This window comes from Stegodyphus dumicola, chromosome 3, assembly GCF_044657685.1.
Source record: "Stegodyphus dumicola isolate Sdum_Otavi_A_Nest chromosome 3, ASM4465768v1".
Taxonomy (NCBI): domain Eukaryota; kingdom Metazoa; phylum Arthropoda; class Arachnida; order Araneae; family Eresidae; genus Stegodyphus; species Stegodyphus dumicola.
The window spans coordinates 229,025,073-229,053,034 of record NC_140770.1 but is presented as its reverse complement, the minus strand read 5'-3'; the positions used below and the strand labels follow the sequence as shown (position 1 = coordinate 229,053,034).

The following is a 27,962-nucleotide window of genomic DNA, read 5'->3' as shown; positions in this document are numbered from 1 at the left end:
GAAGAGAGCCTTAAAATTAAGAGATTTAAATTTCGTGTTAAAGAACATGAGGCATATGTTAGAAAAAAGGAAACACAGAAGTCTTCTGTTGCCCAGCATTGTTGGTTTGAAAATCGCACTTTCAATTTTTCTGCAACCAAAATTATTCAAAAAACATCTTCCATTGGTGAATTAGATTTTCTAGAGGTGTTTCAGATTTAAAAAAAAAAAAAAATCTTTCTATTCTAGTTAGTGACCCTAATTCCAATCCATCTTTGCCTTCAGGAAATTATGTTTTAGTTCTTATTTCATCAATATATGGCACCAGTAGATCTTGTCCAGCCAGTCCAGCCATTCTTATCTTATCTAATCACTATATCTTTTCAGTATTTAAAAAATAAATTTTATGACTAATTTCTGAAATTTATTGAGCTAAGTGGTTAAATGAAATATGTTGTCACTTGACAAAGTGTAAGATATTTAATTTAGAAGTAAAACAACAAAAATCAGCATTATATTTTCAAATTTTCACAGGACTAGTTTTGGTGATTTTACGGAACCATCATTCTCAGCTGCCAAAGTGCAAATGAAGGATATAAGATATAGTGATAAGAATGGCTGGTTGGGAATTAATCTACTGGGTACCATTTATTAATGAAACTAAAGCATAATCTTTTGTTTCCTCAATAGATGGTGCAATAGCTTAACTCCCATCCAGCTATTCTAATGTTATCACTATATTTTACTTGCTCATTTGCGCTTTGGCAGTTGAGGATGATGGTTCGGTAAAACCATCAAAACTATTCCTGTGAAAATTTGCAAATATAGCGCTGATTTCTGTTGTTTGACTACTAAATTAATACTGATTTATATATCACTATCTCATAAACTGTGGTGTTTAAATAGAGCCATGGAAAGGAAAATAAAATGCCTAAATGCTTTATGAAATTTATTTATTTTCCGTATTACTGGAATAATTATAGCTTTTAGTGAATGTTAATTTACTCATTATAGTATAAAACAAATTCTAGGGTTTTGTAAGAAAGCGGTAATGTGTCTTACCAGAGCTAAACTAACTATATAGTATGCAAATAAAATATTTTTTTAAATATGACATTATACGCAACTTTTTTATGAATATGTTGATATTTGTACCTGATAAAATGTGTTTACATTGTATGTTACATACAAAAGAAATGATTCAAAAAATTATTTTTGCAGTTGTTTTTCTACATTTTTTTTATAAGAGATGTAATTTTTATATGGATAAAAAATGCAGCTTGTAGATAATGAGGAGCATTTATGTATTTTGCTAGAAAAAATATATTCTGTGAAAAGCTTATTTTATGCTATTTTTTTGTACATTTTCTATGCATTCATTTATTTATTTTTTGTTCAGATTGTTTCAGCCTTGGTCTACTCTATTACGAAACTGGCAGATTCTAGCTGTTACACATCCAGGTTATGTAGCTTTTCTTACATATGATGAAGTGAAAGCTAGACTACAAAATTACATTAGCAAACCTGGAAGGTTGGTAGTTTGTAATATTATGCTGAGTTCTCGATATCTAAATACAGCGCTTTTGCATTATTATAATTATATGCAGATTTTATTCATGTTATTAAACATAATTGTATTTTTAATATTTAATAACTTTTGTTTGCAAATAAGTATTTAAAGTGTCTATAGTATTATGTAAATTTCAAGTTGTTTTTTAAAATTTCAAGCTTTAAATAAATAAAGAATTGGAAAATTGTTATTGTTACATGGTTGTGTTTGCCTAATATTAAATTAAAAAAAATTATTCAGACATTTAATTGAAATAATTTAACTCCGTTGTAAATAGGTAAAAGAAATGGTTAAGGCAATTGTTTTTCAGATTTGATCTTGCATGGATAACTATAAACTCAGATCAGCGAATCAGGTTACAGCTTCAGATATTTACTGAACTGACTTTGACTACGAGAAGTCTCACATTTTTATTTTCAGAAGGACGAACTACTGTGGATAAATATTAAGTGATTTGAAAAGTGTAACTTGTTTAGATTGATTGTGTGGTGTAGTGGTCAAAACCGCTGCACAAACCCCAAGTTATGATGCAGGGTTGAAATGAACTTCAAACTCAAGTTCTAACAGTAACATGAATTTTAATAAGATAAAAACATTAATAGTTGCGATTCTTGACAGTGTGGGACTTGGATACATTTAGTCCTGTAATTTCAGAATTTTGTTACAGAAAAAATGCTCTAACGCATTATACACGAGAAATTATCGTTCTTAGCAGCCAACATGCCCATAGCTCTAAACAGGAAAAATTTTCTCACTTTTCAGGATACCACCTTATATATCTCCCTGTGTTTACTTGCGCTGAACTTCCAAAGGGGAAAGATTCTTTCACTCATACATAACATAGTATCCATCTCATGATCCTGATGAAAAGACTTCTTTTACCTCTTTGTCCATTGGAGTGACCCACAAGACTGCAACCGGAATCATTAACAAAGGCACAAGATTTCACCCCAGATATGAAAACTATTACACTCTGAATTTACTCATCCTAGACAATGAAACTTTATGCCACCTTATCACAACTCCTCTCCTCATAGAAGAATTTTCCTAGACTATGGAAGGAAAAATTCTAAATACTTTTCACTGCTTTCAAAACTCAAGTGGTAACCAATTAAGTGATAATAGAGAAGCCATTTATATTACCCTGCACTTATTTCTAGATAACATCACCTTGAGACAGATAAGCATAAAAACAAGAATGCAACAAAAATAATTTAAACTACTCTTAATGTCTGCCTCATACAAAGTACATTCCTCAAATTTTACAAAATGCTAATACTTAAGATAAAACATTTAATTCTAACCATCTTGAGAATGAAATACACGATGCAAACAATTTTGAATCTACAAAAGTATAATTCCAAAATGCTACAAAAATCTTTTACAACTATCTTTTTCTTAGAATCAGTGTGCATTGAATCAGCCAAAAGGTAAGGAATATCAACTTCTCCCTCGATATCCTTCATCATGAGATTTACAAACTCAGGGCACTGATGATAAGGTTCATGACAAATGGAATTATTATCCAGAATCTCTCCAAATAATTGGTTTCGAAAATCACACTAGTTACTTTAACTGGCTCTATCCAGTTTATAACCATTTTATTTGGTTTAGACGTGGCTAAAACAAGCACGACATCTTCGACCTTAAACCTTCTCGTAACAGCGTTGCAATCATACCAGAGTTTCCTTTTACTTTGACACTCTTTCATCCTCTCTACAACCAGCTCCTGATACTTCTTTGATCTGTTTACCAAGTCTAGAACATACTCGACCGCAGTGGGTTCTGAACTTTCTTTTTCTAACCAGTTTTCATACACAATCGTTTGGGGCGTTCTCAAATTTTTTTCGAGACTAACACACAGGGACTAAAACCTGTGCTAACAGGCTAACATGGCTAACAGTTCTGAGGGCGAACAAAGCACATGGCAAACATTCTTCCCAGTCCTTCCCACTTTCTAAGCACAAAGCCTTCAATACCCTTTTCAAGGTGAAATGCAACCTTTCAACAGAATTGCTTTGAGGGTGACACACAGAAGAATGATACACCTTAATTCCGATCGTACTAAAAAACTCAGATGTAAGTTCACTTCTGAACAATCTACCCAAATCACACTGGATTTCCTTAGGGTAACCTGATCTAGAAAAGATTTGTGTTGGGTAGAGGCGAGCGAACGTTTTTTCTTATGCGCATGCGTATTAATTATGATGGCGCAGCTGTCTCTTCTACCGACACATCCGTCCTTCGAGCGTAGGGAGATGCTGATATGTTGTTTGCTGTGTGATGCTCAATATGATTTCCTGTGTGATATTTTTATTCATTATTCATGTAAATAAAGTGACTTGTCCTACGATGGCTTCTTTACTCTAAATATTGGCCTCTGAACAACAAATGGTAGCAGCTCCGTGGTTTTTTCAAGAAGAATTGGATATAAGAGACCAAGTCGAAACCGAAACTGTCTTAGTGGAAGCCAAAAATGGAGAAGTGGAACGTTCCCGAATTAACTGGAGAGAACTATTTTATTTGGTCATTGAAAATTAAAGCTTCCTTATCACTGAAAAGACTTGACTCGGTAATTTCAACAGTAAAACCAGAAAATTTAGACGAGAAAGATGAAAGATTGTGGAATGAGAAAAACGCTGACGCCGTAGCATATATAAAACTTTCACTATCGGATCAACAGGCGCTTCAGTTCTCCACAGAAGAGAATGCAAAAATTCTTTGGGAAAAAATAAAGTCAACATTTACGGGACAAGCTGAAGATCGAAAAATAGATGCTGGTAATGAGTTAAAAAATTTAGAAATGAAGTTGCATGAGTCGGCTAATGATTATATCGCTAGAGCGAGAGGAATAGCAACTAAGTGTCAATCGCTAGGACTAAATGTATCTCCTCGGGAACTGGTGTTTTACACAGTCCGTGGACTTCGTGGGAAGTTCTCTCGAATTAGGGAAATTGTAAAAACTCAGCGTGAAAAAACAATTGATGAAGTACTCGAAATACTCCGTGAGGAAGAGTCCGTTCACAATTCAATGAATGGGAAACGACCTGATGGAAACAACGCAGAGGCGTTCATATCAAGAAGGAATAAAAACTATAAGCCAAGAATTTGTTACATTTGCCGACGGCCTGGTCACATCGCGAAGGACTGCTATTACAGAAACAAGAATCCAAAAAGTGAGTTATCCAAAGGTAACAAGGAAAGAATGAAGTTACAACCTACGAGTGTGAACGTTTCATCTCGTTCTGATGAAAGAGAAAGTGATTTTGCTCTTCAACTTACGCGTGGAAAAAATTATGAATGTGATAAAATTTGGTTGCTGGATAGTGGTGCAACCGGACACATGGCAAAAGACTTCTTTTGGTTTCAGAATATTACACCAGAGGTGAGGGAAATTTACCAGGCAGGTAAACATTCAAAAATATATTCAGAAGGTATTGGTACTGTTAAAGCAAAAGCTATAAATACAAAGAATTCTAGTTTTATTAATTTAACTATTAGTAATGTTAGTTATATTCCTGATTTAAGAAATAACTTATTGTCACTCACTGCCTTAATGGATAAAGGATGTAAAATTGAATCAAAGAATAAATCTGTATTAGTTTTTAGTAGGTGTAATGAATTACTTTTTAAAGCATTTAAGAATAACGGTAGGCTTGAAGTTAATTTAGAACCATGTTATAATTCTGAATCTTGCATTGCTAATGATTGTACTGGTAATAATTATGAGCTTTGGCATAGTAGATTGTGCCATTTAAATCCAAAATATATGCTTAAAATGAAAGAATACATTGATATTAATGATGTAAGTGATTTTAAGTGTGAAACTTGTGACATAAGTAAAATAACTAGAAAAAGTCATCCAAATATTGACATTAATCAGAGTTCAGAAATTTTAGAATTAATTCATTCGGATCTATGTGGCCCTGTTCAAACTGAATCAATTGGTGGGTCTAAATATTTTATGATCTTAGTGGATGATTTTTCTGGAATGTATTTTACTTATTTTCTTAAAAGTAAAAGTGAAGTGTTTGACGCATTTTGTAAATTTAAAGCTAAGTATGAAAATTTAACTGGTAAAAGAATTAAACGTTTGAGAACAGACGATGGTTTAGAATTTGTAAATCAACAATTAGATAATTATCTTGTTAATTCAGGTATTTTTCATGAAAAAACAATTCCATATAACAGTGAGAGTAATGGAAAAGCTGAACGAGCAAACAGAGTTCTTTTAGAAAGAGCTAGGACATTACTACATGAGAGTGAGCTTCCGGTAAAATTCTGGGCAGAAGCAATTAATTTTAGTACTCAAGTATCAAATTTAACACCCTGGAAAGGAAAAGAAAAAATTCCTTTAGAAATTTGGACTGGTAAAAAACCCAAATTAAACTATCTAAAAAGGTTTGGATGTGTGGCATACTTTCACATTCTGAAAGTGATGCGAAACAAATTTGACATACCAGGGAAAAGAGGGATAATGTTAGGATATGCTAGAGAAAGAAAAGGATATCGTATTTATGATATAGCAAGTAACAAAATAATTCAAGAACGATCAGTTAAATTTAACGAATCTTTAAAGGGTAGGTAGTAATTATATGGGAAAAAATAAAACCTTAGAAACTTGGGATATTGAAGAATTAGAAAGAAAGGGAAACGAAGTAGATCAAAAACCACACCTCGAATTGGTTGTTACGGAAAATACCCAAGCAAGCGAATATGATGACTCATCGAATTTCGAAATCGGCGACATAAGCCGTTGTAGCGGGGGTGATGACAGGGGGAATGAAGTCCAAACATCTGATAGCTATGAAAAAAGTAATAAATATGGAAATGAAATACCATTAAGACGATCCGAGAGGCTCAAATCAAAACAACTAGCGTCAAGTATAATCAGTAATGTTCCGAATGATTTTTCAGAAGCAAAACAAAGTGCTAATTGGTATGACTGGAAATCCGCAATGGAAAATGAATTAGATTCATTACATAAACACGAAGTGTGGGAAATAGTAGAGAGGCCTGAAAAAACAAAATTAGTAAAAAGTAAGTGGGTGTATACTTTGAAGGAAGGAGACTCTGGGGAAGTAAAATATAAAGCGCAATTAGTAGCCGCTGGGTTTAATCAAATAAAAAATAAGGATTATACCGAATCATATGCACCAGTAGTTAACATTGAATGTTTTAGATTATTGCTTGCACTTTCAGCTAAATTAAACTTGACTGTTAAATTTTATGATGTAAAAACAGCGTACTTGTACAGTGACTTACACCAGGATGTGTATATGACTCCTTCACCTGGTTATGAAAAACTGATTGGAGAAGGTAAAGTATGTAAATTGAAGAAACGTATTTATGGGTTGCCTCAATCCGGCAGAAATTGGTATATGAAAATAAAAAATGAATTAGAAAAACTTGGGCTGGTACAGTTAGCATCTGATAATTGTATATTCATTTATAATGATTCCAAAAACATTTTTATATTGTGTTTGTATGTTGATGATTTAGCTGTATTCTGTAATAATAAAGAAATGCTTGAAAATATTGTTTCTAAAATAAAAAATGTATTTGAGTTACATGAAAATACTAATTCAAAATTTTTAGGAATGCAAATAGAAAAACTTGAAAATGGTATATGTTTGTCTCAAACAGAATATATTGAATCTTTATTGACTAAACACAATCTGGAAAATTGTAAAGCAGTGAAAACGCCAATCGTTAAAGGGGCAGATAAAGGTTTTTCATGTACAAATGAAAAAATTGATGCAATTTTGTATCAGGAATTAATTGGGGAACTTTTATGTTTAGCGAATAGAACGCGTCCTGATATATCATTTGTAACAACTTATTTGTCACAATTTAATCATGTACCAGAAAAAAGGCATTATCTTTTGGCTAAAAGTAAAAGGGTATTAAGGTATTTAAAGGTACAAAAAATAAAAAAACTTTTCTATAGCAATGATTTTGGAGTTTTAAATGCATATGCTGATGCTAGCTGGGGAAATGCAAAAAATGGTAAGTCATTTTCTGGTGGTACTATTTTACTAGGTGATTCATTGATTTCTTGGAAATGTCGTAAGCAGAGTCAAGCATTGTCTACTTGTGAAGCAGAATTATTTTCTATTTCTGAAATTTGTAAGGATATTATTTGGACTGTAAATTTATTATCAGAATTAAAATGTAAACAATTTTTGAATGGTGCAGTGGTCTTGAATACAGACAGTCAAGCTACCATCCAGTGGATCAACTGTGCCAGATCTTCTACGAAATCCAGACACATGAACTTATGTTTCTATTTTATGAAGGACTTAACAAAGGACAATGTTATTAAGTTGGAATATTCACAAACTGATAATATGATTGCAGATTTTCTTACTAAGAGTGTCAGTGAAGAAAAATTAATATATACATTGAAAGTAATTTCCTTAATTTCTTAATGTAATGTGTTATATATTGTTTGTATTTCGTTTTTGTATTGAAAAATGTTGCTCGCAGGAGGGGTGTGTTGGGTAGAGGCGAGCGAACGTTTTTTCTTATGCACATGCGTATTAATTATGATGGCGCAGCTGTCTCTTCTACACCGACACATCCGTCATTCGAGCTTCGAGCGTAGGGAGATGCTGATATGTTGTTTGCTGTGTGATGCTCAATATGATTTCCTGTGTGATATTTTTATTCATTATTCATGTAAATAAAGTGACTTGTCCTACGATGGCTTCTTTACTCTAAATATTGGCCTCTGAACAACAATTTGTATCAAGGCTTAAATCACACTTTTAAAGCTTAAATTCTGTACAGGAATGGCATCTGGATTTAGAAGCAACGCAAATTGACGTAATTAAGTATTTATTTTCATGTGAACTAGGGATCAGAGGTCCCACTGCATCAATATTTAATGTGCTGTACATTTCTGATATAACTGGCTCAATCTTCATTGGGGCTTTCTTTTTATCCCTATTGTGACCTACACGCTGACAGATATCGCACGTCCTCACAAATTCCTCAATTTCCTGGTAACAATTTGGCCAGAAATAGTAACTCAAAACTCTATCCTTGGTTTTTGTTACCCTTAATTGACCAGAGATTTCCTCATGGCATAACTTCAAGATCCCTTTCTTAAAAATAAGAGGCACACCCAGCTGAAGCTTATCTTCCCCTTTTTTAGAACCTGCCATGCCACTCTGAGTAGCCTCTCCTTTACAATTATAAACTCTTTTTCCCTTTCTTCCAGAAGGCCGCTAAACTAGCACATGTGTTTTGTGCTTCTGAGAATTCTGCTGGTCGAACATCTGCAAAGATAGACTTTTCTTCTGAACTGATGACTGGAATTTCAATAGAGTCCTCTGTATTACTTGTTAACTTCCCTTCTTCCCAAAGCTCATTATTCACAACACTCACTTTCTATCTCTTGCTCCTCTTCTGATCTGGAATCGTAAGTCTTCAGTGCTCGTTCTCTAAACTCCTGCGCACATGCGCCTGACTACGAGTTTCCACAGCATTCAAGAGAACCGGTCGTTCCCTAACATGCCCATAGCTCTAAATACAAAAAATTTTATCTCTTTTCAGGAAACCACCTTATATACGTAGCGTATTTGGAAACTAAGTACCATTTCATTCTAGCGCCGTCGCAGCGTTGTGGTAGGCGTCTCGCGCATGCGCACTAGTCTTTCTTGTTCACTGACTTTCAATTGTCGCTATTTTGGTTGCTCTATGTTGTGTTTTCAGTTTGCTGTGCACATTCAAAATGTTTAAGACAATTAGTTCTCCCGCTGACTGTGAGATTCGTGCCGTGATTAAATTTTTGAACTCGAGGAATGTTAAACCGGCCGAAATTTATTGTCAAGTGACAGAAGTTTACGGTGAATACGCGATAAGTGATAGAATGGTGAGAAAGTGGGTAAGAATGTTTAATGCAGGTCGAACAAATGTCCACGCCAAGGCTCGGAGTGGTCGGCCTTCTATTGTCACCGATGATTTGGTAAGGAAAGTAGATGAAGCAATTCATGAGAACAGACGCTTCACAATGACAACTCTTTCAGAGGCATTTCCACAAATTTCACGTACTGTTTTGTTCGAAATTGTGTCTGACCACTTGAATTATCGCAAACTGTGTTCCCGATGGGTTCCAAAAATGCTCACTGATGTTCACAAAACAAAGCGACTTGGTAGTGCCCTGACATTTCTCACGCGATACAGTGATGAAGGAGAAAACTTTTTAAACCAAATTGCGACAGGTGATGAAACTTGGGTGTGTCATTTCGCACCAGAAACGAAACAACAATCGATGGAGTGGAAACACGCTCATTCTCCGAAAAAACAAAAGTTCAAAGTGACAATGTCATCACAAAAAATCATGTGCACTGGCTTCTGGGATAGGAAAGGCGTTTTGCTTACTGAATTTCTTCGCAGAGGTGAAACCATTAATGCGGCACGATATTGTGAGACTTTAACAAAACTAAGGCGTGCCATTCTAAACAAACGAAAAGGAATGCTCAGTAAAGAAATTGTGTTGCTCCATGACAAAGCTCGGCCCCCATACTGCTGGTGTCGCTTAATCGTTAATTCGACAGTTTCATTGGGAGCAGTTCGATCACCCGCCGTACAGCCCGGACTTGCACCGTCCGACTATTACTTGTTCCTGCACATGAAGCGCGAGCTTGGTGGCAAGTGCTTTGGATCTGACGATGACACAAAAAATGCTGTGAAGTCGTGTTTATCGAAACTGGTGGGAAGTTTCTTTGATGATGGTATACAAAAACTGGTCACCCGCTATGACAAGTGTTTGATCATTGGTGGAAACTATGTTGAAAAATAGTTGAAGACATGTATTTTCATGTAAAAATAAAATTGAATTCGAAAAAATTGTTTTACTATTTTTTTTTTTTTTTTTTCAAAACGGTACTTAGTTTCCGAATACGCCTCGTATATCTTCCTGTGTTTAATTGCGCTGAACTCCCACGGGGGGAGATTGTTTCACTCATACATAACAAATTGTCCATCTCGTGACCCTGATGGAAAGATTTCTTTCACCTCTTTGTCCACTAGAGTGACCCACGAGGCTGCAGCCGGAATCATTAACAAAGGCAAAGGATTTCACCCCGGATATGGAAAACTATTGCACTCTGAAATCACTCATCCTAGACAATGAACCTTTAAGCCACCTTATCATAATCAACATGTTTATAGAGAAGTGTAAACATTTCAGGTTTTCAAAACTTTCATATACATACTATGTGAAAACTGCAATAAGAATTTCAAAAAAAAAAAAAAAAGTGACATATTTATTATGACAGTTAAAAAGAAGTAGCAAGCATCTTCTTGCCAGCTTCTTGCAGCAAAGAAGTGGAAGTTAGAAAAAACTACTATTTTCTTACTTTTGCCTCATGGTTACAGTTTCTTATTTTAATATCCAACACAGGTTTGCCAACTCTCCCGATTTAGGTGGGAGACCCCCGACTTTCGACCGGTCTCCTGCCAACCCGATTTACAATATATTTCTCCCGACTTTTTCTTTTTCTTAAAATTTCTCACGATTTTTATGGAACTTGGCTTAACACTTGTTATATGAGAGAAAAAAAAAAAAAAAAAGGATTTTGAATGTCTAAAAGCAATTGAATTTTATCTAGATTATATCTAAAACAAAATCTTGTGAATCAGATGAGAAATTTTTCTGCTTTGTAAGTGAGAGCATACGTATCCAGAAACGTCCTTCTCCAGTTTTCCAATGGGCACCGAGCTCCACTGTGTGTCATCTGACATATATCAGCCAATGAGCACAAAGCAAGCTCATGCTGTTATTTGTATGTTCTTTAGTTAATTCGTTCATCTTGTCCTGAGTTATGTGAGTACACGTGCCTTCGGGAAATAGTTTTAGAAATTATCTTTTGTTATCTCTGCGAGAAAGGTGAAATACTCGTGTACGTTTCAAAAATCGTACACAGTTGACTTTTCTTCCATTATTTCCTCAAGGAAATGTAATAAATTTGCAACGTGTACCGTCTGTCGTTGCGATTTTTCGATTTCGCATGGTGGAAGGGTGGATGTTCTCAAACATGTGCATACACAAAAACACAAGAGCAACGTGAGTTGTTTAAAAAAAAAATGAAAAATTTAATTTTTCTTCGGAAAAAAAGGACCAAAAAGTTAGTGCAGAATGTCTGTTTTCTGCCTTTTTACTGGAGCACAACCTGCCACTGAATGCATCGGATCACGCTGCAGCTTTATTTAGAAAAATGTTTCCCGATAGTGAAATTGCTAAGAAATATTCAAGTTCAAGGACCAAAACACATTGTTGATATTTAGTATCTTGAAAGGAGTTCTAAAAGGAAGGAAAAATTGAAACAATTCCAACACCTGCATAACTAATATTAGTGATGACGCATTAGAAAAACTTTTATTAGCGAAAGCAGGCCTACATAGCAGTTGCTATGAACAAAATTATGAAGTTTCTTTCTTAACGAAAGCAAAATCTGCCACTGTTCATAACATTTGTACAAAAACTGATTAAAGTGTCTTCCCCCCCCCAAAACGATGCAGTGTAAAGTATTTTTGTGTTGCTTTCATTTAAGAATTAGTAACTATTTAAAGTAAATTCATTATTAAAAGCTTTATTTTTATCATTTAAAAAGTATTTTTAACATTGTAAAAATCTCCTGATTTCTTAAAAAAGTCTTCTGATTTTTGAGTGTCATAGGTTGGCAAGTATGCCAACAAAATAACTTCCTGCAAGTTTTTGTCATAAATACTGAGTTTAGGAGGATGAGCATTTTTCTGAATAAAAATATTTATGAAGACAGAAAAAGGATTTATTAAGCAAGGATGGCAACATAGTCCTTTTGTACCCTGTCCCTTCCCCACAAGATCTTTTGTGGACACTGAACCAGGTGTTTGCTGAATCATGAAGCTGAATTTCTTTTATAAGAAATGAAAAGCTCCCTAAAGTAATTTTATTGCTCTTATTTGCAACAAATCTTTATACAAAATAATTGAGGCAAGTCATTCTGGTGCTTGTAAAATCTTCAAACTGGTGTCCCTTCTCCGTCCTGTGTAACTAAGCAGATAGATAATAATGACCAGAAACTTATTAAATATTGTTATTAAAGGGTTTTTCTGTTTCTTAAGTTTTTTAGTTTTAATCTTTTGCAATATAAATATTGCTATCTGCAATTCTTAATTATATATGTATATTGCAAAGGTAATTTGAATTAGTAAAATGCTGTCTTGTTTTTTTCTTATAGTTATGTTTTTCGACTGAGTTGTACACGATTAGGTCAATGGGCAATTGGTTATGTCACTGGTGAAGGCAATATCCTGCAGACCATTCCTCAAAACAAATCATTATGTCAGGCTCTTTTAGATGGTTATCGAGAAGGCTTGTATGTTTTTTTAAACTTAAATATGATTAATACTTAGTATGATTCTTTACCTAATTAAAAAATTTTATTATTGTGTTCTCTCTTCCAATTTTTGAGATATATTCAAGAAAATTCAAGCTGTATATTCTGTTTATAACTGATAAGTATACTATGTAATATATTTTAATGTTATACAAATGAAACAAATTATAAAAATTGAATTATTATACTTATATATAAAATGCTAGTTGTTTATTGTCACTATGCATTTCTTAAAATTGCCGTCTCCAAATTTATAAAACAGGAAATATTTCCTCAAAACCAGTTTTTGAAATATATTTTATTGCATGTATAGTAATATCCATCTGGCTATTGATTTTAAATTTTTTTATTAGTAATGTACTGAACTTCTACTCCAAACTATAACATATATGAGTGGTCAGTCATGAATTTCACAAGATGTTTAAGTGGATTTACATCCTATGAATTGTAAATTCGAGAAGATTCAGTTTTGCTTTTAATTTTTGCTGATGCATCTACAGTCTGCAAAATATCCTTCTCCTTCCAGATAAATGGTATATTATTACAAGATGTATTTGATATAGTGTAGAATTCATATAAACTCTTGGATTGGCATAACCATTTATTTATATTAATGGTCCTATTCTATGCCAGCAAAACATGTCTCGGACTGTGAAACCTTCTGTAGATCCTTGTACTGTGTACTCAGAGGAAGCTGAGTTATTTCTCTATGATCTAACTGCATTCCTTGATGGCCATCAAGATTAAAATTGAGTGACATGTCTAAATACGTTTCCAGCTATCTCTGATCTAATAAATTAATTTCTTAAACTAGCTAGGCCAAATTTGTGTGATGTTCTTAAAAGTCAACAATTTCCTTATTGCCAGCTAGCTATTGAAAAAAAAAAAAAAAAAAAAAAAAAAAGCCTGTGCAACTTTCCGTACTTTCTTATTTGCTAGTATTGTCTAATATGGTTGCAAAATGGTAGGCATTGAAAGAACTTCTCAGTTGTGTAACACTTAACCCTCTGACTCCTGAATTTTTTTAACAAAATCGCTTAAAAAGTTGCGAATTTTTTATTTCATATTTGAAAGCTACATACCAATTCACAAACTTTATACAATTATATGAAATTTAGGGGACAATCAATCCCATCTGTTGAAGGAAAAAAAAAGTAATTTAAGTGTAAGCACTGCACAAAATGTATGTATGGTTAAACATTGAAACTGTATGATATGCTTTTTTTGCAAGATGAGCAAATTTTGTTGCATTTAGATTGCCAGTAGAAATTGCAGCATAAGCAAGCAGTGAATTAATGTTATATTGCTTTTTACTAACATTTTCAAGCAATCTTGATCTTCTGTTGTCACATAGCATGGCATCTAAGTTTCTTTGACATAGCATGTCAGCATAAGCACTTTTATGCAGCATAAGTGTCAAGAATGTGGACAACTTTAAACGTATTAAAACTAGATATCTCAAACAATGAATTTTTAGCATATAAATTAATCAGATGTATATTTGATTAGAATTGATGGAAAAAGCTGACTATGAGAAATAAGGTTAAAGTATTAGCTAGCTTTATTAGCCCCAGGAGATGTTAGTCCTGAATGGGATATTAGTCTGCTACCAAATATTAACCTGTATTGCGTTTAAAGAAATTAAGTAATGAAGAATCTACATAAATGTATGTATGTTTCTCACATTGTGAAAGAACAGTTGTACCTAGAACCATCAAATATTGAATAACGTAGTCCTCCACCTCAACTTGGACACCACCTGAATTTTGAATTTGTTTTATTACCTCTTTCATATTTTGTAAAACTTTAATGAAGTGACCAATTTCAAAGTGAGCAGTGGCAACACTGTATGGAATAAAACATTTTTTTATCTTCAGCGTGTGAGACTGTCTGTCGGAAATTCTAAAGATGTGCAGTTTTTAGATATTTTGTGGTTGAATTGAATTTTATGCGGCATAAGTGACAAGAATGTGATATTTAATAAGTAAACACAAAAAAAAGGTGTTAATAAAAAGACCAAAAAAAAAAAGGGGGGGTTTGTAAAGCCATTTTAGTAAGATATAGTGAATTTAGAAAAGACTGGGAGGGGGGAAGAAAAATTTATGCCAACTCTTAATGCTGCATTGGGAATTCTAAAAATCTACTGCTATGCTGATTTTAAATTTTTTTGTAATTTTTCTGTTCTGTTGTATGTGGCGTAAGTGCAACGGATATGATGCTTAACAAAGCTAAAAAGACAAAAAAAAAAAAAAAAAAAAGTGGGTTAGTAGGAGGGAGTGTAACAACAGACTTGTAGACTGCAAAATCAGTAACAGCGTAAAAAACCTTAACAAATCCTCTTGGGTAATCATTAAAACATGAAACCTTTCAGACTTTTTATTTTTCCTTTTGATTTGATTTCATTAATTTTTTTATGTCTGTGATAACTTATAATTACGGAATTGCGGTTTGACATTCACATTCGAAAAGCAGTATCTGATTGACATTGATTTCAATCTTCCATTCCAATTCAGCTGTCCATTTCGAAGGAACTCTATGTTTTTGTGTACTACTAAAACTCACATTTTTAGTTATACATAAAAAACCTTGTATGCAACTGATTGCATAGTTATTGTAAAGGAAAAAGTATTCCTACTATCAAGCAGTGTAGTAGTATAATGTAATAGTTCAAGTAATGTAATAGATTGTAATATTAGAGATCTTTACAAACGCATATGGTGATAAAGCAACATTTTTTTAACTCTTTATAAGCATTAAACATTCAAAAGCATTTTGAAAGCTGTTGAACTGGAATTTTTGAAACGGTAATATCACAATATATATTGATTTCAGAAATTTAGGAGAATGTCCAGACATTTTAATGTATAAGCCAATTCAAAGTAAGTGACATGATTTCAAATAATATGTTGTTAAAATTTATGACCACAGAAGGACAAGTAATAGATTAAATGAAAGGAAAAATTTTTGAGTTTTTTTATAAGTGTTTTATTTAACTTCTTTTCGCTGTACCAAATAGTGAAATACTGTAATTATATTCTTGTCATACCTGCTACCCAGTATATCCTTTGTTTCCATCTCTGCAGGAATGGCAGATGATTACAGCACTTCATTAAAACCTGATCATCATTGTAATGGCATTTTAAAACTATTAGGGTTTTCCCTGTACCAAATTAATATACAATGAAAGGTATAGAGTTGGGTTAATCATGTTAAGTCATTTTGTATTCAGAAGCATAAACCTTGAAATTTAAGTATGTATTTTCAGCCATAATATATATTTATATTTTTAAAACTGTAAAGCAATACATTGAAAAAATTTTGTCTATTTTTATAAAAGATAATACTGGAATATTAATTTTCCATTAGTCTCAACATGTATATATCTAAAATGTGCTGTAAGAAGTAATGCTGATTTTTTTAGCACTATATGTTAAAGAATTTGTGTTATATTTCTAATGCATATTTTAATATTTCAGCTACCTTTATCCAGATGGTAGAAATGTAAATCCGGATCTAAGCTGGGCTGTACAGGCTACACCTGAAGATCACATCAAAGTTACTCAAGAGCAATATGAGCTTTATTGTGAAATGGGGTCCACATTTCAGTTATGTAAAATTTGTGCTGAGAATGATAAGGACATTCGCATTGAGCCTTGTGGTCATCTTCTATGTACACCATGCTTGACTTCATGGCAGGTGTGTGTTGTTGTTTTTTTTTTTTTAAATATAAAAATATTCTATTTATAGTTTAATTGATCTGTCACATGGAAGAGAAGCATGCCAATGTAAAATTTAGAACTAAGCAACTGAAGTTTGGCAAAAATTTTGAGTAAAACTCTGTCGATTTTGAAGATGGTCAGACACATGATTCTCTTTTTAAGAAGTAAACACAAATCCCCCCTCCCCCGGCTGAAGAAGAGGGGTCAGTTTCTGATTGCAAAGACTGTCCAAGTCTCAAAATTGATACTTTTCTTAAAATCTATGTCAAACCAAGATTTTTTTTTTTTTCCTAATTTTAAATTTAATTTTTTAATATTTGTGATGGATTTAGTTTTTTAAGATTTTGATATTTCTAAATTTTCAATTATGTAAGTGTTGATTTTGATTGTAGGATTCAGAAGGACAAGGTTGCCCATTTTGCAGAGCTGAAATAAAAGGAACGGAACAAGTTGTGGTTGATCCTTTTGATCCAACTGGGAGGACATTTAAACGTAGTGATGGTCATACTTCACATTTAGGAAATTTAGTTGATTTTGATGAAGATGAAAACTTTGAGGTTAGTTCATATATTCTAATGCAAATTAATACAGTGTAGCTTAACCTAATACACTATGTGAGTACTGTTAAGTTGTTTTATGCATTTTTCCTCAGACAGAAATAAATTTGTATAATAGATAGTTTACTGCAGTGTTATTCCTAGGATTTTTTTGGAAGAGTAAAAATACTCCTTGACTTTTTTAGGAGGAGTGAAATACAGAAATAGCATAAACTACATATACAGAGATATAAAAAAACACTTTTTTAATGGACAAAAGGAAATAGAAAAAAAGGAGGATGCTATTTTGGTTTATGACAATTATAGCATATGTTAAGTATTATTAGAAAATATTAAACATTATAAATAAAAAAAATTTATTTTACATTAAATGTTCAAAATGAAATATTTATTTAATATTACAAATTTAATATTCTTTTCCTCTGATTTTTCCACAATGTTACAGCTGATTTCCTTACAATATCAAAACTCTTTCAAAGTTAAAGGTACAAAAAACATTTTTCCTTGGTTACATTACAATTTTAATCTCTTTTTTTCCCTGATTTCCTTATTATATCACAACTCTTTCAAAATTAATGTCGCAAAAAACATTTTTCCTTCGTTACATTACAATTCTAATCTCCTTTTCCTCTGATTTTTCCACGAGGTTACTGCTCTTTCAAAATTAAAATCACCAAAAACATTTCCACTTTGTTCTCTAAAATCACCAAAAACATTTCCACTTTGTTCTCTGAAATCTGTTCTTTGCTCAGATATTCTCCTTAGACTATCCAGTTGTTTTTCCTCCAATTCAATTCTCCTATTTGAATTGATCCTATTTTGAGTAGAAAACCCTCTTTCACAAACAGCCGTTGACAAAGGTATAGTCATAACTATTTGTACCAGGGCTGTAAATCCTGGATGTAAGAGTTCAACATCTAAACTCGATGAGAACAGCAAATTGGCAAACTGTTTAAATTTGAATTTTCTGTAGCATGCATAAAAACACTCTATTTCAAGGTGCTCTTGCTTTAACTCTTCTGCTGAAACACCAAAAACCGAAGTAGAGTCTGGCCTATCATAATGTTTAATAACATTATCTAGGGACTCCAAGCTTGATGATTCTATTGTTGTAACACAAGAGGGATTCAACAAAACATCAAAATCCTGCAAAAGATGCATCTGCTGCAAATTAAATCTTTCTTGCAGATTCTCTATCAGTGCACTCAAAAAAGCATTTTAGCACTCATGAAATCATTTAAAGATTTAGTAGAAACAGGTAATTTAATATCTTCATCTCGATAATTCCCAATATTAAGAGCAGACTCTAAAATTTCCTTTAGATGAATGCCATGACCTTCCTCCTCTTTCATTTTCTGCATGCAATTAATAGTTAATTCTAGGCTGTTAACCAACACGGAGAAGTCCATATCATTGCTCTGAAAAATTCTACTGACTTTTTTCATAATCAGTAACACATCTCTCAAAAATGACAACGTGTCTGCAAATGAAAATTGTGAGCATTGTTTAAGTAGTACTGAGCTCTTTTCCATAGGATTTCTTGTTTTTCTGTTTGCAATTATGTCTGTCGGGGCAAGGATCACAGCATCATAACCGATATGACATGCATCAATTGCATTCCCAAGTGACAACCACCAAACAGCATTTATGTCTTTGAGAGTTATGTTTGGCTCGTTTAACACATCTTGCATCAATTTCAGCTTTCAATCCTAATATTGGACGTGTGAAAATAAGCATACAATGAACCTAAAATTCTCTGGCAGCTTTGAAATAGGGATATTCCATCAGCAGCTTGGGAAACAGCTAAAGCTAAACAGTGAGCTATGCAGTGATAGTGCAACAAACCAGGTATCATATCCTGAAATTTTTTGCCAAGTCCGTTGTTTTTTCCTATCATAACAGCAGCACTATCTGTTGAAAGGCCAACAACTTTTGATAACAGTACTTTTTTCGTTGAGAAACTTTATTATTATTTCTTTCAGTGCATCTGCATTGCATTCACCCGATAGTTTTAAATTTGCAAGACTGTTCTGACTTTGTTTTTCAAGTATTTCACATATATAATTAATTTATGGTCAACTGAAATATTTGTTGACTCATTTATCATTAAAGAAATATAGGGGCTATTTGAAACATCCTCATCCAAATTTGATTCTTATACTTCCGAATTAGCTCTAGTTATGTCTGTAACTGAATTTTAAGATAAATTCAAGTGAGTCTCTTTCACAGTCTCATTTCCACAGAATTTCATAAGCATCATTAAAGACGTAAATGTCGTTAAAGAAAGTTCTTCTTTTCCAATAGTGTAAACAGTTTTGAACACTACCAAATCGTTATCTGTTCCTGTATATTTTTCCTTTTTGATGATAGGCCCACCAGCGGCCGAGCGGTAAAGTCGCTGAACACTGGTAGTTCGGTCCGAGGTTCGAATCCCGCGAACGGGCTGGCTGCATGGGCGTTTTTGTGGTTTTCCGCATGTGTAACGTGTATACGAGCCAGTTTCCCTTAGAAAGTCCTCCATGAAGGCATCCCTCCCTTTAGGCAGATAGCCCTCGTGTGCTTTGCAATAATTAAATACACCAACCTTTTTGATGATATTTTTAAGAGCTTTAGAATCTTTCTTGGCATTTAAAGAAAGCCTGTGTTCCGTAGTTTTTTCATGGCGAGACAGAGTACTTTTATGGAAACATGATGAACCCATCACACCCAAGCCGTTTTTCATATTGGCAGATTGATATGTTTTACAAAACATTTTATTTTCCTATTTATTGAAGAGGACCCAAGGAAATTCTTTAAGCCACTTACTTAAAAACTTATCATGTTTAGAAGTAGTTTCTTCTGGTTGTTCATGAATCTTTGGTTTCTTAGCTGACGGTTCTGAGCTGGTTGACACTTGGCTTGACGGCTTTTTTATAAAAAACTCCTTGACGGATTTAGAACTCATATTTAAATTAATTTTTTTCCTGGAATAATTGCTTCGGTCTCAAGGGGACCATCCTGTTAAATTAAATAGTTTTAAAATATTAGTTAGAAACTAAAAAATATTTTTGATGTGCTTCTCCTAAAATCTGATCACTTGTAGAAACTTTCATTTCGTTTTGCAGACTGTATGGAATTTCTTAAATTTTTCTTCATATGTGATCTTAATTTTGCTTAAAATATTAATTTTTATATGAAAGGAATTTATCTTATAAGCACGAATACAAATTACAATCATTTTAAGAGCAACGTTTAGTTAAAAATTAATAATGAATTTGACGATCTTGCGCCATCAAATTAAAACAGTAATAATAATAAAAATTATACTTCTCTCCTACAGAATATTAAAAAAAAAAAAAAAAAAAATCACAGCAGGGTTTGTACAATTCGAAAAAGTACTTTTTTTTTTTTTTTTTTTTTTTTTTTTTTTTTTTTTTTTTTTTTGGCCCCAAAATTGGTAAAAATCTCAAAATTTATGCAAAATACTGATTTTTGAATAGATAGATGTCATCTAAATATCGATTTTTCACATGGGGTGGCTCTTAGACGAATTAATTGCATATAACCAGGACGTTAAGTCCCGATTTACCCCGAGCTGGCTGCATGGGCGTTTTCGTGGTTTTTCCCATGTGTAACGTGTATACGAGCCAGTTTCCCTTAGAAAGTCCTCCACGTAGGCATTCCTCCCCTTAGGAAGATAGCCCTAGTGTGCTTTGTCATAATTAAATAAACCAAACCAAACCCGTGCCCACTAGAAGATCGCAAGATAAAAAGACATCACAGGCGACAATCATCGATGCAATTCAAATTTTTATACCAAAAATGTGATAAAATTGCAATTTTTTAAAATGAAATAGCAATAAAACACCCAGATTTGCACTGTACGACTAGTGAAGATCATGATTTTTTAAAAAGAAAATTGGAATTAAAATTTTATTTTTGTACTGGTAGTTCTCGGTAAAATTTCGACTTTTTTCCTGACGATCACAGAATAATGAAAAATGCAAACACTATAAGCATAAAAATAATTTAAAGGCATATTAGAAATAATGCTAGAAAAATTTGAAAAAACTTAATTACCTTTATATATGCTTTTACTTTGCCTTCAATTTTCCGAAAAGAGTGCAAAAGATTTTTCCAGATCGTAATGTGAAATTTCACTGAACTCCCAAACCACATGTGTTGATAACCAATTTTACTATTTGAATGACCATTCAATAACATGGAATGCGTGACGAAATCAGTGCTAGAAAGTATACAATGAAACGTCAATTTCATTAGTCAGCTTCTTTCTTTTACCCTCTGGCCGTGATTGATGAGTAAGCACGGCGGCGTGCAGTGCCGCTCCTATATTCTTTGTCGCAGAGAAGTCTGGTGAAAATGTTGGTGGTGTTTTGAGTAGAAAAAAAAATATTACTTGTTGATTTTGATCGGGCGCTATGCATATTTTAAGCGAAACCTTTGTTAAAAATTCAGTGCGTGAAAATACGCCTGGCTAGTTTTTTAAAGCGTATTTCCGATTTTCAATGCGTGAAATACGCTTTTAGAGGCGTTAAAAATATCTCTGGTTTACTGTTTTGAAGATGCATTTGTATTCATTAAAATTAAATATTTGTAGCATTTTTATGAAATCTGGAATCAAAAGATGGTTGTAAATTTTTCTTTATTTGCTAAGAGAATTTATTATAAAAACAATAATTGTTTTACGTAATTGCTTAAGAATCAATATATGTTAGATATGATTTTATTAATTTATGTTTTAAGAAATTATATTCCAACATATAAATATAATTATGTTAAAACTTCTCAACTCTATTGCAGATGTTATGCTTTATTATTAATTGTAATAAAAATTTGTGGTTTGAATAGTTAGGTGTGCAGTGTTATGTAAAATTTTGTTCAAAGCATCATAAACTTACAACTATAATTATGTATGATACAATTTTAAAGTTTAAATGTCTTTAGTATGTAGCATTTCCTAATTTCATACTTTTTAAGGATCCAAATACATGGACTTCTTGTCTTCAAGCTCTAGCATTATCACCTCGAGCTGATGCTTCTGATGGGAGTCGTGTAAGTATATAAATAATTATGTGCAAAGTATTATTATTGTTAATAATATATGGTTAAGTTAGTACTAAAAGTTTGTTTACAATTTATATTGGAGGTTTTGTTAGTATTAAGAGCTTGAATTAATTCTCGCTGTTGAGACAGAGAGGGCAGTAGTTGCATTAGTGCAGCATAGTGGTCAGCAACATAAGATATGTTTAACAGTAGAAACATTAGGCTTTCAGATCTGTGTGTGACTTGGGTGTAGTGAAAAAACATACCTATTTAGTGCTTTTGATCATGTTCGGTTTTGTACCTACAAAAAAATATTTGTGGGAGGTGTTATTCTCTATTTTTATCTCAAGAAATCTGCCACAGAAAGTTATTGTTTGCTAGTGAAAATGTATGGAGAGCATGCTTTGTTGGAAACAATGTGCAGAGATTGTTTTTTGATGATTTCTTGAGACAAGATTTTGAGATGAGTGACAAAATGTGTCCTGGTCAGTGACAAAAGTTTGACCATGGGCAGTTAAAGAGCCATTAATGGCAGAAGTTCCATCTCTACTTATGCAGCTGTCTGAAACACCAAATGGACATGTGTTAACTAGTAAGTATTGAAAAGCAATGATGATAATTTAGAAATTGTTTATGAAATTACAGAAAGAGACGTTACAAAATGCTTAACAATTTGTGAAGTGTTGCTTCAAAGGCAAAAACAAGCCATTTTTGCATCACATAATAACTGGTGATGAAAAGTTAATTCGTTATGACAATCAGAAGCACAAGAAATCATGGGCATGTCACGATGAATCATCAATGCCAAAACTGGAAATTATTGGCAAGAAGATTACGTTGTGTATTTGGTGAGATCAAGTCAGTATCGTGTACCACGAGCTGCTGCATTTGGATCAGACAATGAATGTTAAATGCTTATAAGCACAGTTACTGTATTTGAATCATGCACTTAAAAAGACAAACACAGACTTCAGTGTGATGTCTTACTCCACCCGCCATATTCACCAGAAATCTCCTCCAATTACCATTTTTTACATTTATGCAGCATAGCCTTTCTGAACAACATTTCATATCTTATAGCAATCTTGAAAACTGGCTCCATGAGTGCATCACTTCAAAAGAGCTTGAATTTTTTTATCTTGGAATCCATTTGTTACCCGAAGAAGGGGAAAAGGTAGTAGCCTACCTTCAGTAAATTACCTTTTACCATTCTATTAAAATAGACATGTGTTTTCTATTCAACAAACGGCAAGAATTAATTTAAGTACCTAATATTTCTTTTTTAATGTTATTTGGTCCAATATCACATTGGATTAACCCTTTGGCTACATTTGACATATCAGTATGTCATGCATTTGTTTGCACATGACGTTCTGATACGTCAACACCAAGTTAAGGAAGGATACTACCTGGCAGTGCAAAGAATGCAAAGTACCACTGCATTTGCCAACCTGTTTAGAAAAGTATCACAATGCTTCAAAATTATTGATAATTTGCTATCTTTTTTAACCAGAGTTTATTAGTTTAAAAGTACGTTGTAATACTCACTGCCTAAAGTTATTTCAGTATTATGTAGAAAAGTACATATAATGAATAATACAAAATAAATTGATTCTTGCATAAAATCTACTGTTCTTACTTGCCCACAAAATTAAATATTCTCCAAGTGCACAAAAATAATAATAATAATAATAATAATAAATGTGTACCCAATCCATTTTCAAATAAATGGACTCCAAGGTAAAAAAATTCAAAGGGTTAAATATTTTTTGTGATCAGCTGTACTCAGTTAAGGTAATCTGGAGCCCTAGCACAACATTCTTTAAGGTCTTTCAGTCTTCACTTTTAGGATGGAGAGGGAATATGATTTGGTGGAATTAAAGATGATTTGGGGCCTTCAAATCTTATGGCATTAGATTCTAATTGAGCCTTGTTAATCAAGTCGTTTTCTGTTCAGTATAGAGTCTTAATTTTATCAGAATTTATTTTGCACTTCACATTTTTCTGTCTTATGGAAAGGGAAAATTCATATGTAGTCTTATTTCTTTGATTTGGGATAAAAAGATTCTTCAAACTGAGTGATTAATCTTCCCCAAATTCCAGCATGTAAGTCAAAGAATTAGGCCCAAAAAAGTATCCCCTAGAAAAACAAAGCAGATGTATGCCAGATGTAAAATATGATAATGATTTCAACCAAGTTAATGGTTATATCAAGAAAAAAATTACTTATAAAAATGGAAGGGGAAAAATTATTCTGCCAGAAATTTCTGAAGAGATGAAGTAATGGTTTTACTTTTAAAAAAACTACAAAAATTCACTTATGCAGATTAAACAATTTTTTATTTATTTCCTTTTGATAGATACCAATTTCAATTATCATTATATGAAATTAGAACAGTCATTTTTCATTTTTACCTTCTGGCACAGTATCATTTTATATTTATCTTTCCAAAAATCAATTATATCACTTAAGAGTATCATTAAAATATTTAACAGTCAGATCATTTGCACTTGGCAATGTATCCCTCTTGCTGATTTTCTTAAAACCCACAAGTATATTTTAATTTCAATATACTTTCTAATACATGCTCTTTTTCCACTATTTGATAATTTATTCATTTCATACCAAATTTTCTTGATGTTGCACCCTAAGGATCAAAAGAATCATAAAGGCTGTTTACTTATATATAACTCATGACTTTCACTACTTTTTTTAATCCTCCAAGCAATCAAATCATAAATATCCGTTCAAAAATAATAGTCTTGGTATTTTTATTACACATATATGCACCTTAAAATGTATCCTGTAACTAATATTAGTTAAGTTGCATATAAATTAATCAAGGTACTATAATGTATTAGAAGTCAAATAGTCAAGGTACAAATTGCCTCCCCCCTCATGTAATTTTCCCATAGATTTTTCAGCATATGGTTTAGAAACTTCTTGTTGATGGTAATAATGTAAAGTGTATGCGCAGTTTGGAAAAGTATTTTGTGTAAAATTATTTTCGAAATGTATAAGTCCTTTGAAATATATGATGCAATAATATTAATAATTTCACATAATTGGTATGTGCTTATACGTGCTTTTTAATGTGCTGTGTTTATCATTTAAGCCCTCTCTTCAGAAAATATGATATACCAAATGTTTTCCTCCTCCTGATTTATAAGTGGTAAAATTAGTAGAAACAGGGAGAAAAATATACAAGTAAATATAGTAGTTTTTTAAATGATTTGTTTATTGTCTTATTAAGAGTCTAGAGATGGGCAGTTGGGCCTATGGAAATCAGTATTTGATCTATCTTTCCTTGTGCATGGAAGTTCTTTATGTCTTTAAAGTAGCGATATTTAAATCCCACGTTAGCGTACCTCTCTGACCATGGTGATCTCTTTGACCATGCAGAGCAAGTGATAGCATTAAATCAGCCGACTTTCCATGTTCAAATACTGTATTTACTTGCCTGTTTCCCCCCTCATGTAATTTTCCCCATAGATTTTTCAGCTAAGTCTAGCTAACTGTTTACACAATATTTTAAGAATAAAAATGCTTAAAATACATTCACTCTTATCTTTTTTGTTTTTAGTGATGATTATTGTTGGTGCTTTCTTTTAGTCCAGGTGAATTGGCAAAATACAGGTAACACATATGCCCTTTCATAACCAGTGGAGAGAAAGTAGATTGACAAATGACTTGTATTATCAATTATCATTTGAGGTACTTTACCTATAACACTTGAGTTTCACCTATAGCAATAATGTAAGAGAGTTGGTAATTAGGAGAGTCGATTGCCATCAAAAGATCTGAATGCAAATTCGTGTTTAATAATTTCACTGTCTCCCAGACTGAACTCTGTTGTCAATCTCCTAAAAAAACAGTTCATATCGCTGAAGAAAGCTATTAAACCATTCTTGTGATGTTCTGTGTTCTTTTGGGGGTATGTATAATTGTGATATCATTACAAGGCCAAATGTTTGAATATCAGCTTTGCAAACAAAAATCTTTGCTTATCTGTCAAACAATCCATTTGCAGATGGATGTTTTTCAACCAGCAAGTAATGGTTGCCAACCTGCTCCATGTCTGTGCTTCTTAGTATTTCTCAAGTCCACCTGTTGACTGAGGTTATACTTTGATCGCCATTTTCAGACTGTCAGAGACCCAATTTCTTCTTTTAGCAAAAGCAGTAAGATTTTTGACATGGAGCATCATTTTCACAGTTCCTTTCTTATACTGAACAAAATATTTTTTTTTATTTTGCATTATTATTCTTTAATCATCAAAATATTATTCCCTTTAAATCTGTTATTAAATCAAATGTTTGTTGAAAATTTAAGGTATAGGCATGGCTACAAAAAGCATTAAGAATGACGGATCATTCAAAAATGGCAAAAAACTGCAGGCACAAAATTCAGAAAATTTTTACTTCACATAAGTGCATTAAGTACATCTGTTATAATTCGTAACATATTGAATTCTGAAATTCTAATTGGTCACAATCTTGTTTGTTCATCATCAAGTGAAACGGCATGCTGTATCTGCATTCCAGTTGGTCATTGAAGAATAAGTGTAGCATCTGTCTGGGTGATGATCGTAACTGGGGCCTTTATTACGAACATCCTTAAAAAACATTTTTATGGACTTCTTATCTGATTAGATCTTATTTTTGAGGAACTACAATATTTTTCCCAACCGTCTTTAAGTCTTTGAAAATTCTGAGATAATTTTGAAGTTAGCTGAAAATATCAGGAGTTTTAACCCTGTGACAGCTTATCCTATGATTTACACAAGCAACATAAAAATAACAAAGGGGTTCATCTTGCGATTTTCATGAGAATTTAGTTTTTCATTCTGTTTAATCGCCAATAATGCACTTTCTACTGCATTTAGACATTGAGTGATGTTTTGATCAACAGATGGCATTTTTTGCACCTAAATATTTGTATTAATGTAGACTTTATTAACTGATTTTGCAAGTGCTCTCACTGTTAGCATTTTCATCTTTTATATTCAAGCTATGGCTTGCAGGAAGTGTTCAGTGAGTGATGGAACATGTTACTGATGATATTTTTGATAATGAAAGTGATTTTAGTTATTTTGAAGATAAAATATTGAAACAAATTGTTTTTTTCTAAGACTTATCCACACATATTGATGAATCTGAAAATGATTCAATAACTATCCTGAATGTTTTAATAATGGTACAAAATAGATATAAAGAATATTCCACTAGTTCCTGCTACATTTTCTTTTCTTGGCAACTCAGGAATAACCTGAAATATTATGAATAATGTAGCTGTTTTGGATTATTTGAATTTTATAACCTGGTACACTTGGAAAATCTAGTTCTTCTTCAACTATTTGAGATTCCCAGCTCATAATTTTGCAAGCCGTGCATGTCCGAATCCCATAGAAAAAGAGCATTGTGGACAGTATGCTGTTTATTGCTTAAAAAAAAAAAAAAAAAAAAAAAAAAACTGCAAGGGTGAATTGGAACATTGGTTTCTGTATTTAAACAAATTTCTTGTTGTTAGAAAAAAGGCTTAAAGAGAAGGATATTGATATAAATTAGCCAAAATGTCTGGGAAGGCTTCAAATTAAAAAGACGCATAAATAATTTGTTGTGTGCTGTTGTTACAAAACATTTATGTTTTGTAGCTTTTAAAATGTAATTATCCTAATATCGTTTAAGAATCAATGTCATAAAT

The 27,962-nt window shown here is 32.6% G+C and overlaps 1 protein-coding gene across 1 annotated transcript in view; it reads left to right on the top strand.

Moving 5' to 3' along the window:
• The window catches only part of Cbl (E3 ubiquitin-protein ligase CBL), a 124,311-nt gene that overhangs the window by 40,787 nt on the left and 55,562 nt on the right, over positions 1 to 27,962 (top strand). Inside the window, exons 3-7 of the mRNA XM_085813880.1 lie at positions 1,379 to 1,510; positions 12,781 to 12,918; positions 16,416 to 16,635; positions 17,051 to 17,215; positions 22,193 to 22,267. Of these exons, the coding sequence (XP_085670006.1) occupies positions 1,379 to 1,510; positions 12,781 to 12,918; positions 16,416 to 16,635; positions 17,051 to 17,215; positions 22,193 to 22,267 (730 nt within the window). The remainder of the gene's footprint in view (positions 1 to 1,378; positions 1,511 to 12,780; positions 12,919 to 16,415; positions 16,636 to 17,050; positions 17,216 to 22,192; positions 22,268 to 27,962) is intronic.